General features: G+C 40.8%; 1 protein-coding gene across 3 annotated transcripts in view; it reads left to right on the top strand.

Moving 5' to 3' along the window:
* The window catches only part of tmem117 (transmembrane protein 117), a 46617-nt gene extending 31052 nt beyond the window's left edge, over positions 1–15565 (top strand). For all 3 annotated transcript variants that reach the window (XM_035157516.2, XM_035157517.2, XM_035157518.2), the window contains exons 5-8: positions 4026–4123; positions 6403–6562; positions 9990–10119; positions 11636–15565. In XM_035157516.2, the coding sequence (XP_035013407.1) occupies positions 4026–4123; positions 6403–6562; positions 9990–10119; positions 11636–12297 (1050 nt within the window). In that variant the 3' untranslated portion in view covers positions 12298–15565. The remainder of the gene's footprint in view (positions 1–4025; positions 4124–6402; positions 6563–9989; positions 10120–11635) is intronic.
* Positions 15566–15846: the final 281 nt, after the last annotated feature.

Genomic DNA, 15846 nt, shown 5'->3' with positions numbered 1-15846 from the left:
ATCTATTAAAAGAGCGATTTAATTTTATATCACAATGTTCTGACATTTATGTTTAAACATTTCTTATTTTATCAAAGACATATTATCATAAAGTAATATCTTTAGCGTAGGTGGCAGCGTGAGTTGATAACGTAAAGATATCTATATTTCTGATGTCAGATTTAACACTAAATTAACTATTTTTCTCCAGTGGGTAATATTAATGCCCACCAAAAATAAATATGATATACCAACATGATTTTAGATTTTTGTAAGAAAAAGTATATACAAAAACACTTTTTTAAAACATGACTTAGAAGACATGGTTATTTTTCATTTAATAAAAGACCAAAGACCAAATACTCAAATTTTAAAAAGTTGTCTCAACCATAGATTGTAGATAAAGATGGACAAGATGTCCATCGATCTACAAGCGCTTGACCAATCATAAGTCAGTCTGTTTCACCCCGTTTTTAAAGCATTAAATACCTAATTAAACCAAATTTACCAGAAAAAAACATTTGGACAAATAACAGTGTGATAAAAACTACTTAAAATGGCAGCCATGTACTTTCACATATCCCAGTCACTAACACGGAGGAGGCAGGATTAAGGGAAAATAAAATTCACTTATTATCTACTCACCACTATGCCGATGGAGGGGTGGGGGAAGTGTTTGAGTCCTCAAAACACTTTAGGAGTCTCAGGGGTAATCAGTGTTGCAGCCAAATCAAATACAATTGAAGTACTTGTGATCAATTTTTCAAACATAATAAAAAAACTGAAAAACAAAATGCCTCCATACTGCTTGTGTGGTGTCTCCAAGTGTCCGGAAGCCCCGGCATTCAGATTCGACTAGAAAACGGCTTCATTTACACCATGTCTTAAGCATAAAAGGAACCGGAAGTGGCGATGCTAGCGGATAACACCACACGAGCAGTATGGAAGCATTTTTTCTTTGTTTGTTTTTTCTATTGTCTATTACATTTGAATTATATTGTATTTGGCTGCAAAGCTGTTTACCCCTCAAACTCCAAAATTGTTTTGTGGATTCAAACACTCCATGAATGCTAAGATGCTAACTGTTTCATGTCCAGCGGTAGTTGTGGTAAAGTGCCATAAAGGCAGTGTTACATTAGCATTAAGCTCAGTGTAGCACAAGTCTTATTGAGTTTAACCACAATTGTTAGAGTCAGACTTGGAGGTGGCGTTAACTTTAACATCCAAATCATAGTCATGATCAATCTTCTATCCAGTTTGGTAACAAACATGGCTGCCATTAGTTTTTGAAGGTAGTGAAATTATAATTCAATGAATACAGTTCTATCCCTGCATGAACTTAACCCTCACATGACTAACTGTCACACAGCCATCTTGTGTTGTCTGATATGACATTTCTATATCATACAATAAGTCTTTCTCTCATCTACTATTCAGTCCATATCATGTGAATGTGGCTACACCCATAGACTGTATATAAAAATGGACTTAGACTCTGGGTCCGGAAAGTGTAGTCAATACGGAAGTAGAAAGCTGTATTGCCCCAAATGACCAGCAGAGGGCTCTACCGATGGTTGCTAAAAGCGTTTTTATAGTTTTAATAACTACTTCTCACTTGATTTACAACGAGTTTATGGTCTCGCTTGTTTCAAGTCTTCTTCAATACAGCATGATGCTCATTGTTTGAATCATGGTCTCATTTGGAGTAGAATAGACCATAAAGCACAGTATGCATTGGGGCATTGATACCAACCGCTAGTTCCGTCCAATGGGTGCAGGTCGCAGGTGGATGGGCAATGCCCACAAGTCCAACACCCCCTCTAACAAATATGGCTATATCTGGTTCACCGGTGTTAAAGATACAAAAATAGCATTTATACCACCACAGTTTATTTTTATTGTTTGTCATAAACTTTGCAGGGCTTCAAGTGTGGCTACTTTTAATCCTGTTTTTAGATTACAAAAAAGCTTCATTAAAACCTTAGGGTTTTATGATTGAAGCAATTTAAAGCAATTTTTCACACACTCATCAAATTTCTCGGTCAGGTCCATCCCCTCAACCATTAGAGCTCCACACCAGCCCAGTTCAAATCCTCAGGGTAACATGTGGATGTGATCTATGGAGGGTCGGTGGAAACAATGGATGGACAGGGAGGGAGAAAGTATATTAGAGGAGAAACGTACCTCTGTTCATTTGTCAACATAAAGAGAAGAGCAGAGCTCCAGTGGGAGTGGACTACCTGTGGTGGGAGGAGTGGGGCTCTGACACCGGCATGCACACAGATGAGAAAAACTGACAAGCTCCCTCTCCAGGTCACATTAGTATTCAACAGTAACATGCTGCAGAGAAGGAGAGACGAAGGAGGAGGAGAGAGAAACGGAGGTGAAGGGGAAAGAGAAGTCTGTTTGGAAGGGAAGCAGCGAGTGAGGAAGTGAATCAGGGAGACAGGGGTGTGTGCTTGTGTGTGTGTGTGTGTGTTTGTGTGTGTGTGTGTGTGTGTGTGTGTGTGTGTGTGTGTGTGTGTGTGTGTGTGTGTGAGAGAGAGAGAGAGAGAGTGAAAGTAAGGCCATGGCAAAGTGCTGATTCCAGAAATTACTCACAAGGTTTTTTTTTTAAATTCAATTAATTCAACAAGGCACTTGAAGATGACCTCTGTGTCTCCTACGCAGATTTAAAGCGTGTCTTCGCCAGATGAGCGGACAGGAAGTGTCTGTTTTTGTAATGCTGCAAGATCCCAGAAACATCTCACAGATTGCCTGATTCAGGATCTTTTTCCTACACGAGCTACAATATCTGCAGTGAGGCACTTTATTGACAAATCGACCTTGCCTCTGCATGCAGCTACTCCACACAGTGTAAAGAATGATTTCTTTTGTATACATCTCTGAATCCATGAGGGAAATCTACGATCAAATCATTAAAATGACATTAAAGTTTACAATGTGAAAACATCAGTAACTGAGGTAGGACGAAGAAATACAGGCACAATCTCAACATGACCATATTTATATTGATCATAGTCCCAGTCTCAAATGAAGGATTAGGGCGCTTTCACATCTACCCTGTTTTGTTCGGATGATCTGACTTTTCAGTTTAGTCCGAACCAAAATAACAGGTGTGGAAGGTGCTTCAGACCAAGTGTCTGGACCAACTCACCAAAATTTGGTCCAACCAGAAGAGGAGGTTTTGTTTCGGATCAAACTGAACCATGGTTCTGGTTAATTTACGCTGTTTGAATTTTTTTTTAGATTGATTGATTGCACTTTCTGACCAATTGCAGGAAGTTGAGACACCATGAAACGAGAAGAATAAAAAGAAGTGGAAGCAGCTCGCAGGATTGTTTGCAGTTTTCACTTCCAATGAAAAAACGATGAGGATGTTCATTTAGTGCAGTCAAACTAGTGTTGAGTGCTGCGCGCCTGTAGCTAATGATACTGGAAATAAAATTATTTAAATAGCCATATAGCTACATTCTTAATGTGTTTAAATAAATGCATTATTTATTATTGTTTATTATTTAGCAGTTGTAAGCATATGTATGCATATATATGTATATATGTAAGCACTTAAACTGTGTGTTATTAACATGTATTCGATCAACCAGATAGTGGGATGGTGAATTCTCTTACGTCAACACTTTCTTATATTTAAAAACTGTTCTTTTTTGGTTTACATACACCAACTTCCCTCACATCAATATGTGATTGTTGAGTAACTCGTTCCAAAACCTTTTGGTGCTTATCTGCTGTTATTTAATTTCCTTTCTGTTGGGAAAGTTTCCCACCAGAGTTCTGGGAAATGGCTGCAGGGATTCACTCCCATTCAGTCACTATAGTGCATTAGTGAGATCAGCCCCTGATGCTGCTGGCACACGGTCCAGCTCATTCTAAAAGTGTTGGATCAGTTTCAAAGGTTTACTCTTGAAGCCGTAGAAGCTATTTTTCCTGTTTCCGTTCTTTATGCTATGATAAGATTAACTGTCCTACAGATTCATCTCCTTTACATCCAATTAATTCAGTAATTTTATGCATCTTAAATTCTGCAGGTGACAGATATGATGCTCCAGGATCAGCACTATCCAGACTGGGGCAAAGCAGCCAGGAGATTCTGGAAACAGGGCAACAACAGGATTGTCCTCTTCTGGTAAATAATTGTCTCTAAGCCCATGTATATACGTGTCACCTTATACACCTCAAATATCCGTCAAGGAGGTTATGTTTTCAACTATGTCTGTTTGTTTGTTTGTTTTTTGGTTGGTTTGTTAGTTTCTAAGCAAGATTATACAAAAACTCGTGGACATACGATTTTTCCTATCTACCAGCTCACTGAATTTATTATATATATATTTCTATGAGGCTCTGTGTGTGTGTGTGTGTGTGTGTGTGTGTGTGTGTGTGTGTGTGTGTGTGTGTGTGTGTGTGTGTTACATGGTTCCTCCAGCCCGTTGCAGGGATACACGCAGTCAATAGCCGTGTTAATCTTCCCTCACTCAGTGTCAGCACCTTTAATTAGAAGAACAGGGTGAAAATCAATGGACACAGCAAGGTCACGAGGCGAACCATAACCCCGCCTTTGTTTTTTGTTCTCGCACCACGGACCGTGACCCTTAGATAACCGCTAAACAAATCGTCTGATATGCACATTACTAGAAAGCCGTGTAAAATTGTGCTCTGTATAAATGTGTTACACAGTCGGTGCAAGGTCCCAGCAGGGTTCATTCACTCGGCTCGCTGCTGTCAGTCAAATACGCCATGCTAACGCCTTCTGTGGCGGGTTATTTTAGGGCCTCTGTGAGAAGTAAAGAAGAAGAAGAGGATGCGGTTGAAACAGTCTGACGTGTGTTTGATTCGTACACTGACAACTCCACACTCAGACGTCTCAAACCCCGGCGTTTAACATTTCCTCTCGTAGCATCGATTCACCTGTGATTGGAATGCAAGCAGACAAATTGTCTCTGCGACTTTCTCAGCAGCCCTTCATTTTATTGACGGACGCGCAAACTGGCACTGTCACAATCAATGCCAGATTTGAAGAGCTATCATTTGGAATTCAGAGCTTGAAATATGATTAAAGAACGTGTCGCTGGTATGCGTCTCGTCGATATGCAGCCGAGGGGTCCCGGTCAAAGACAGAATGTCCATGTGGAATAATAAAATCCCCCAAAACTTCTCTCTGTCTAACAGTTGAAATGGGATAAGAGCTGGCACACGCTATCTGCAGTGCCGCCAGCCGACGTGTGGCGTTGGGATCCAAAACGCCACAGTAATCGCTGGGTGACATTGAGACACAACACAGCGGAGAATAACACTACAACATTTGTCTTTGTGCCGCTCTTAAGACGGTTGAGGAATTTGCCAGCAAACAGCGAACGCGGAATTACCGCAATGTGACATAAACAAGCAGAAATTCAACGGCAGATGCAGGTGACTGAAACATTTTGGCTCCTGTTAAATATGTAAATACATGGAAATGTGTGCAGCAGCGGTTGTGAATTGCATTGTCTCTGCATACAGACAGTTTCTCCTTTCTGCAGCTTCATCTTCCTGGAAGCTTTATCCACAGCCATTTTTCAAATGCAGGTAAAAGGGTGGTTCGATACAATGAGCCGGTGAGAAGAGAAAGTGAATCGTGTTTGATTTATCTCCTCTTGTAATTGACGTTGGAGGGTTGTTTGTCTTCTGAGATGCACAATATCAACTCTGCACCTCATCCAGATTGAAGTTATACAATTATACATGTTTTATTCAAGGTCTTGTACTTTTTAATTCACGTCATTCAGATTTGTTTTCTCCCTCTGCTCTCTTTTCTTTCATTCCCTCCCCTCTGCTCTCTCTCCTTTTCTTGCCTCTCTTCTCTTCTTTCTTTTCCTTCCACATCTGTCCTTCCCTCTTTCTTCTTTCTTTCCTCCTGTTCTTCATCTGTACTTTTCTGTCTTTTTTTTCTCCCTCATCTCTTCTTCCTTGCTTATTCCTTCTTTCATTTCCTTTCCTTCCTCACATGTCCTCCCATGTCCTCCCTTTTCCTTTCACTTTTCTTCTTCCCCTTCTTTTTTCTTTCCTCATATCCTTCATCTATGTTTCCTTGTCTCTCCTCTTTTCCTTTCTTGGTTATCCTGTCCTCTCCTCTGCTTCCTTCCTCATTTCATCTTTTACCCTTTCCTCTCCGCTCCTCTCTTCCATTCCTTCCCCTTTCTGTCTTCTTTCCTTACCTCCCATTCTTTCACTTCCTCTCCCTCTCCCTCTCCCTTTTCCTTCCCCTCCTTTCTCTTTCCTCTCCTTCCCTCTCATCTATTCTTCTCACTTTTCCTTCCACTTCTCTCCTCCCCCGTTCTTGTTTCTTCTTCATCTGTCCTTTCCTTTCTTTTCTCCCTATGTCTCTCCTCTCTTCTTCCTCTCCTCTCCTCTCGTCTTCCTCTCCTGCAGGGCGGTGCTCTTCTCTCTGACGTCGGTGGTGGTTCTGGTCATCAGTACGGACTGGATCAGCTGGGACCACCTGAACCGCGGCTTCCTGCCCAGCGATGAGGTCTCCAGAGCCTTCCTGGCCTCCTTTATCTTGGTCTTCGACCTTCTCATTGTCATGCAGGTATACCGCTCCCCTGTGGCCAATTAAAATAAAAAAAAAGCTGGGACATTTCTTGGCTTACTCCCCTTCCCATCCTGCCAGCCCCCAACACCCGCCCCTCCCAAAATCCTATTCATCAATGGGCCACTGCGGCACAGAGCAATGAGACGGGTGTTTGATCACTTTCAGCTGGCATGGACACAAACCCACACACACACTCACACCAACTCATCTATAGATACACAAACTGTTGTTTACTCCTCAACGCTCCCCACCCACCCCCCCACCCACTTTCCCAGGCTTTGGCGATGACCTCACCCTCTCCCTCCGTTATTCCCCCGTGAGCTTAGTTTATTTCCTTTAATGATGACTCACACGATTGGAGTTTTTCTCGCTTTCTCTTCCTCCCCTCGTTTTTTTCTCCCCTCACCCTTTCGCAATGTCCTCCCTCCCACAGGAGAGCATACATCAATAAAGCCTGTGTCAGTGGCTCATGAATATGTAAATGTGTTTGTCTGGGGAAAAAGACAACTCATAACTGTGTATGAGGAGACTGAGATTGAGCAAAATATTTGTTTCCCATGCCCACTAGTCAGGAGCCAGAGCTGCAGGCCAATCATGTATGTGGGTTGGACTGCGACTAGTCTCATTGAGCACGACTCGTCTCCTCCAAACACTTAATGGTCATATTTCACTCCGCCCTGCTGATGGGTATTAGATTGCTCGTTGCGAGACGAACATTTGGTGTCCTCCAAATACACGTTTACACTCTGTTGACTATGCTAATTACTGAGAGCCTGCAACTGCATGAGAGAACATATTCTAGTGTTACAAACACGTCTCTCCTCAGAAACCTGGAAAGAAACGGCACTGTCGTAATTCCCATGGTGATATGTGTTAGAGCAGCTGTACCAGTGAAAGTGATTCCTCGTCTTATTTATAAAACAATTTGTTATTTTAAGGAGGGATTCTGGCTGCTCTGGGCAGTAATTACTGTGCACTGTGGTGTTTTTCTCATTCATTTACTCAATTATTGTAATTATGCAGATGTGTAGCAACAGCTTAGTCTACAGTATATTCAAGCTTTTCCCCCCTTGTCTTGCTTGGCACAGCTTTTTTCACCTTCCTGACCGTATCGTCCTCCGTTTCCAGACCAAACATTAACACAAAGTGCCTGTTTTGACATCTCCGTTTGACTCCCCGCGTGCCACGCTGAACCTGCGACTCCCTCTCCCTTGAACCCGGCGCTATATCATACCCCTGCTTGCGCACTCACTCGATTTGTTTGCGACGGGCCCTTCTCATTTTCTGCATAGTGTACAGCAAAGAACATTTACTACAGTTATTTATGAGTTGGAGTTAACTTGCGCTGTTACAGAGGCCATCCGCTGGCGGCCATCCCTGTGTTCCACCAGTCAATAAAAATGCATCCAGCTCTTCCCAACAGCTTTATTCTCCTCCATCTTTGGAGCGCAGGGTGCCACAGTTAATCTCTTACGTCCATGAGAAAAGGTGGGTGTTGTTGTTCTCAAACTAATTAATTCCCCCAATTAATGACCTGTCTGGATTTGCCTTCAAGCAGGGTTTTACTTTTTTTGTAAATATATTTTTATGTATAATTGTACTATTTCTCTTCATTTCTCAAGCTGACTGTGTATATATGCACGTACACGTTTACATATATAGATTATTCGCTGAACCACTCTTCCTGTATATGTTACAGAGACTCATTTTCTTGTGGGAGGGAGTGAGGGAGGGAGGTGTCTGGTTTAAATGCCATGCCGGGTAATGCTATAGCAACAGCTACTGCAGCTATGGAAGCTATGGAGCAGAGGAGGCCTTAATTAATATCCAGGGGGGCATCACCAAGCTGTTACGCTGTACATAGATATTGGCATGGGACAACTCTGGATCGCATGAGGATAGTGGATGCAGGCATGCGCTAATTACATGCAGCAACACACTCTGTGCAGGAACTGAAGGTGAATGGATTTCTGTAGGTTGATTTGTGAGATGATTAAGTTAGATCAGTAAAGGAAATATTACTTTTCCCCTCTCAATGGGTCTGTGTGAGTGTGTGTCATGCATGTTTACCATTTAATTGTCATGCTTTCATAATGCAAAGTATCTGGTTACAATTACATAAGTGAATGATAAATATATAGTGGCAAGGAAATTGTTTTATTATTTATAGCAAAATAAAACAATTGTGGCATTTACTTAAAATAATAGATTGATTTCTTAAATGAAAGGAACCATGTCCAGTGTCCTCTTGATATATTTACATCACTTACAGGTCACAAACAAGCTGCAAGCTAGTATGTTGGGTTAAAAAAAATAGGAACATACATAAATTGTTACAAACTCTTGTATTCAAACCATTCAAACTTACAGAAATTTATTTCCTGTATCTTGAATTATTATTATCTTATTTTAGAGGCTGACTGGTATATCAGGTGACCGCTGATATCTGTCGGCAAGAGCTTTTTGCTGATATGAAACATTTTATTTTACAGAAGACATGTGGACTCATGTTTGTATTTTACAGAAAATATTCTCTTAATACGAGTACTATTGTATTTTTTTTTTATTTTCATGTTATTTATAATAAAGTTTATGGTTAAACTGTAAAATATCAAACCTCAATTACATTTCTTTATCATAAGGGCTTGATAACAACATTTTAGGATTCATTGCCAATTTAAAAAAATATAAATATAAAGGCTGATACATTGCGGGATCGGCATCGGCCCTTAAAAATCCATATTGGTCGGTCTCTAACTATGTTTTATATAAACTCAATGATTTACTGTCCCTCTGATTCTTCAACAATTATCCGAAAACAGCTTTGCTCTCTCAGCTCATGGACATTTTATGTTTTGGAGATACACAGATATAACGATATTTTTTAGAAACATGTGCCCTCTAAAGTTTCTTTTCACCTGGAAAATTTGATTTGCCCAAAGTGCATACATGAAAATCCATGTAGACATTACCTCACTAGTAATAGTGAAAAAAAAAAAATCTGTAAAGACACAAGCTACCAAATATAACCACAGCCCCAGCAAAGAGAGCTAAGTGACACCACGGGGCAGCGGCAGCTTCTAAATGTCAGTTTGGGGTGCCTGTTGATGTGTTTTGACGTGTTGAATTCCCAGTGCACATTAGTGCACTCCACCAGCCTGTAAACACAGTGTCGTCTACAACAGCTGGCACCGGGTTTGACCTCCAGTCAGCGTAGAAAAAGACTCCACAGAGACTAAATATCAGCTAATATGAGAGAATTCAGTGAAGTGTTCGACATCCAATAAAGTATGATACATGGCTGACATCGGTCATGTTGGTGCGTTTATGTAAATGTGCTCAGTTGTCTTCAGCTGAGGCTACCGCATCACCGTTGTGTACCACATCTCTTATGCCTGTGTGTGTGTGTGTGTGTGTGTTTCAGGACTGGGAGTTCCCTCACTTCATGGGCGACCTGGATATGAATCTACCAGGGATGTCAACAACGCATGTGAAGGTCAAACTCCCCGTCTGCAAGAGTATCTTTAAAGAGGAGTACCACATTCACATCACAGGTACGGCTGCCGCACACAAAGAGCAGCATCCTCTCATTGTTTCAAGACGAGTTCATCTACTTTTCCTGAAGAGTTCCTAACGCCCATATTCATAAACTGATGAAGTAGCAGAAATAAAACAAAATGTCCATGAGGGAGACGTAACTTTGGCCTATTTCTGAGTAGAACTCCGAACACTGAACACGCTGTGGCTGCTCCACTTTCCCACTTTCCTCAGTTGGGAAACAGTTTGATGGTGAAACCACAGCATTTATAAAACATGAGCAGCTGATGTGGCACACAGGTGCCTCAACCGCTGCAACTTTTTCTTGTTCATCGCATTCCTCCCTGTCGTGCGAGACGCATCTCTCATCATCTTTCACATCTGTGTCTCCCATTAAAAACCATCCTCCCGGTTCCTCTATCTTGTTCTGCTGCGTGCACACGGTGACTCGCGGCCATCAAGGAAGGCAAAACCAATGTTCCTGTTCCAAATGTTAAGCTGTTCAAACGCTCAGTGATTCGCAAAAGGTTGTTAGACCTAATGCATTGCATATCCATTAAGCATTATGGAAATGGCTCCTGTGCAACGTGATTGGTTTAACTAAGAGCTTATTAACAACATATCTCGGGGGAGAGGGAGGGAGCGATGTCGCATATACCCGGGGAGACATCTGCCTGCTATCAGTCTAACTGGGGAGATAGCTGTCTGGTGGTAATGTAGTGATCTCGTTAGAAGAGACTGCAGAGGAAGTAGCACCTGCAAATGGATCTATCTGTCTCGGTGCATGAGCTACATGCAAAGAGAGAGGGACTCCTGATAAATGAATGTGACAGTGTATGTGACTCTGGCTAAATGTTGTTTGGAGTGGGCTACCATTGTAGATCTGACTTAAAGGGATACCGCACACTTAAATGTGTTTGAGCCTTAACTTCAATTATATGGCTGTTCTTGGATGAAACACTTTAATAATGGTTATTATCACATTCATTACCAAATGTATAAAAAACATCTACATATGCCTCATAACGCCACCCAGTGTTTCAAACTGTCTTGGACCTGGGGCCAATGCTTTCATAGAGTGAACCATTTGCGATGTCTATGTATTTGAAAAAGTTATCACCCGATTTTCAAAGGATTGCAGCCCCCCATCACGACTTGTGAGTGGGAACCTGGAAAGCTGTGCATGGCTTTAGCAAGCTCATAAATGGAAAACCTAGACGACTTAGCTTTAGCAAGCTCATTACAACAAAATCTAGATAATTTATCTTTAGCAAGCTCATATAGCTTGACAACCTCGGTAATTTAGCTTTAGCAAGCTAATCGGTATGTTGCGTGTGTGTTTACGATGTCTGTGTGTGTGGGAGGGAGACAGAGATGGGAGGGGCGGTTAGGCGTGTCTTAGTCCAGCCTCCTAGCACTGCTTTCTAAAGCCATGACACTTAGGGTTGACGTCACGCTCATCGGTACAGTGAGTGTATGTTTATTCCTCACTTGTTGGTTTATAATATAATTACATCACATGTCTCGTTACAGGCAAGTGGTTCAACTACGGAATCATCTTCCTCGTGCTGATTTTGGATCTCAACATGTGGAAAAACCAGATCTTCTACAAACCCTACGAATACGGTCAGTATGTCGGGCCTGGAGAGAAGATCTTCACAGTGGAGGAACCGGAAACACTCAGGCACTTCAACCGCAGCACGCTCACCTACGAGTGGCGCTCCACCAACATCAACCCCGCCACCAACCTGAGCTACGTGGAGCGGGACATGTTCCTCCACAGCCGCTACGTCGGAGCCAGCCTGGACATCAAGTGCCTGGCCTTCATCCCCAGTCTGGCGGCGTTCCTCCTTTTTGGCTTCTTCATCTGGCTCTTCGGGCGATTTCAGGACAGTGAGACCTTCACGGAAAACCAAGACAAATCGTACGAGAGGATAAAGAGGAAGTCGCCGTCCGAGTACAGCAAGGAAATGGGCGTGACACCGGAGGAAACACAAATGACGATGAGCGACAGTTTGAGACGATCGGGAACGCCCATGCTTCTGTCAGTGGACGAGCCACATTTCGGAGCGACGCCCTCCACGAACTCGACTATTTCCATGGAAACCCAAGAGACGCATCCAAGCATTGTGATTGACAGTGCGGACCAGGAGGAACCAGCCGTCTCTTTTGATGTGCACAAGCTCTCTCCGTGACCTTATGAACTCATGAGACTTTAACTATATAACTGCTGAGCAAGGGATCAACATGTGGCTCGTCTAGATGTTGAGTTGCTGCTTTTCTTCGGACAAGACCTCGCTGCGACAGAAAGAAGTTGAACACAACTTGTTACGAGAGTCAAGTGGAGGACAAAGTGAGATTCACACGGCTCATGTGACAGCTGCTGCAGTTGTATTGATATATTTTTCTAAACCAACCTTTTAAAAGTAAAGCCAGAGAAACGGCACCAATTTCCATATCAGGATGGAAATTAAAACAGAATGCAAATACCTAAATGGTGCTCACTCGAGTTTTGCATTTTCATAATTCAACTTTGTCATGGTAACTATTTCTGTGCCTATATCAGAGGAGTATTTCTCCAGTCGTATCACGCCAGTGTTACAGATACAGTTAGTGCCTTGATATGATATGATTCAGACAGAAACATATTATAACTGTCTATAATACTATAGACGACAAAATGGAAGATGTCCCTGTTATGATCTGTTAATGTTCTATTTATGCTTTCATATCAAACTCTATGGACAATTGTTACCACGTTTGATTGTCAGATCTTTTCATTTTAATTTATTTTCACGTGGCGTCTCTCTTTCTCGAGTTTAAACGCATCATTCTTGTCGAAATGATACGATTGATATGAATGATATGAACATCAATATATTTGATGATCTATTTATACACCCTCGCTTGATATTAGTTGCAGAGATAATAAATGCAATCAGCGGAGATCAAGTACCAAATAAACGAGCGCATCTCATGATTGCTTATGTGGCTGCTGCACCAAGACTGAATACCAACAGAGCGAGAAAGGTGGTTTTGCCCTTGGCATAAACATGCATTTGAAGTGCGGGAGAAGGCTTTTGCTCTAAAGCTCAGGGCACCTTTATGTCTAGATAAACCTTGAAAGGTTTAGAAGCAGTTTTGCAGTCATGGTTAACGCATGGAAAATATTTATTTGAAACATCCTACTGTAAAAAAATAAACCTCGGTTTCAAACACAACTTAAACCTGCAGCTTTAATCTTTACACTGGCTTTAAATGTGTTGCCGCCTTTTTAAATTATTTTCCTTTGGTGTGCCATTTCTTTAAAATACAAATATTTTCGTTCCAAAAAGTGTCCAGATTGATTTTTTTTTTCCATAAAGTGCAAGTATCAACTAAACTCTTACTAAACTACTAATTTTTCCATGTAAGTGCATCATGTATAACGGCGTACTTTACATATATATCTAACCAAAGATTCCAAATAATAGTTTTTAACATATTGTGCTGTTTACGAAAATTTGCTAATTTTGTAGTATATGTCTTAACCATAGACTGTACATAAAGATGGACGGAATGACTCCCCAAAGGTGAAGCCAAAGCGTCTCAATCGCCACCTGGTGGCTGGCTGCAGTATCAGCCATAAACCCTACCTCCTCCATGTTAATGGTTAGGACATCAAATAGGTTTTTCCTCAAAGGTTTCTTTCATTTTAGGAAGTTTTTAGTGAGTGTTCATTTTATCCATTGGTTTTGTTTTAGTTAGTTATTTGATGCTATAAAAATGGGGTGAAACATCATGATTGACAGCTGAGCCTGACTCGTAATTCAAGCATGTGGATCGCTGCTACATTCATCGCTACGGCACAGATGCTGGCTCCAAAATGGCAGTATTCGTATCCGGGATATTGTAGCTTCATTTCTGCATAGTGGGAGGATGTGGAGACATGTCGTCCATCTTTGTATACAATGTATGGGCTTAGCCAAGTCAAATTTTAATTTAAAGAAAATCGAGCCAAACAATTGGAAAATTATTGAAACTACAAAATACTTTTACTTTATATCACCTTACTGGTACACTAATCTGATCGGTGTATATACTCCTGAGAGTCAGAGTGGAATGATATATGCTCTTGCATCACTCTGCATTATTATACACTGTAATGTACTGTAGTCTTTTCCCTAAAAAGAGTAACCTACTAAAAATAACTGCTCCCAAACACCTCGGTCCTGAGAAATATGTTGTGCAGCATTATTCACTGTCAAATTATCCTGCTTTGTTGCTGAAGTTTCCCCACAGACGATATAACGTTCCCCCAACAGCACAGGGAAGAGAAGCCTGGAGTCTGCCACCAGAATACTACAGTGTTTTACAGTGCTTGATTATAATCAGTTAATAAATGGATGGGCTTTATATACTCAAGTAATGATTAACAATAAAAATAGTAGGTTTATGATTTTATAATAAACTTGCTAATATGCTAATTACTAAGAAGACTTTAAAGATATTTCCTGGGGTTATGTTTTTGATTATCATTGTCTATCATGAAATTAATTCCGCTGATTTAGCTTTTACAGATTTCAGTACAAGGTTCAATCCATTTTTAAAGACAACATCTTAATTTTAAATGGGTGCCACCTAATCTAGCTCTGATTGGCCTACTGCTATTTATTGGAGCCAATCAGAGCTCCTGCTGCTGCTGTTGGGGTTTGGTTTGATTTCATTTTTAGATGAGAAACAGCTTAAATATCTTTAATTAATGAGACGTGTTTAAATTGAAGCAAACCCTAAATGGAAATTGTAAGTGGTTGACATTATTTATAAATACTTCAAAGTTGGAATTAGAACTGATTTTATTTTGGTTTAGAGATAAATATGGCTTCAAATAGCTTTTGTACACTTGTTACATGTTTTATAAATTATAATAAAGCACTGTTAAACTGTATAATTATTGCAGTGGCACTCTTCACACTCTATACGTAATGCTCTGTGAGGGGTGTGTGTTCATTATGGGGGCATAGGCGACTATTAGTGTATGCAAAGAATACTTAATAGTACATGGTGTGTGTGTGTGTTTGTGTGTGTGTGTGTGAGTGCACTGCAGGCTTGTGAAGTGTTTACTACATTGTTTTTGACAAAGGCCATTCTGTGAAGAGGTCATTTTATTTAGCATAATTGTTTTCCAGCTCTTGGTTCTGTAATTATCCTTTTATACATTACAGCCCTATGAGGACATTAGATATTAGTGTTTAACCAAAGGGCAGAACCTCTTAGGACTTGAAGAGAGTCTAATATACATGTCATGTAATGTGTCTCGCTTAACAGTTGCTCATTCTTTTTATTGTGTTGACACTTTCTTTAGTTCCTGTGTGTTTGTGTTTTTTAAAGCAGACATCTCCTTTCAGTGTTTGCTCAGTGTACTGAATGTCTGTTGAACCTTGTGTTACCAATAAATTTAATACATTTGTTATATACTATAAATCTCGTCATGTAATTCCCAGTGAGAAAAGTTCCCTCTTTTCATTACTTTTTTTATACATGCTTGGGAAACGGTTGCCAGGCAACCGCTAAGGTCAAGCTTCTTGCAGCTGCTGACCCAATTAATATGGGTGATATGAGAAATAATGATACGATTTCACAAGGACCCTTGAATGTGTAGCTTGCATACACATTACACTTGGCTCAGATTAGTATGAGTCCTATCTACTGTTTGATTTATGCTAGTGGGAAACTATTTGAATTTGTTATTTGTCTTGTCCCCC

This window comes from Hippoglossus stenolepis, chromosome 5 (assembly GCF_022539355.2).
Source record: "Hippoglossus stenolepis isolate QCI-W04-F060 chromosome 5, HSTE1.2, whole genome shotgun sequence".
Lineage (NCBI taxonomy): Eukaryota > Metazoa > Chordata > Actinopteri > Pleuronectiformes > Pleuronectidae > Hippoglossus > Hippoglossus stenolepis.
The sequence above is the reverse complement of the archived record's forward strand: the minus strand, read 5'-3'. Positions and strand labels throughout refer to the sequence as shown.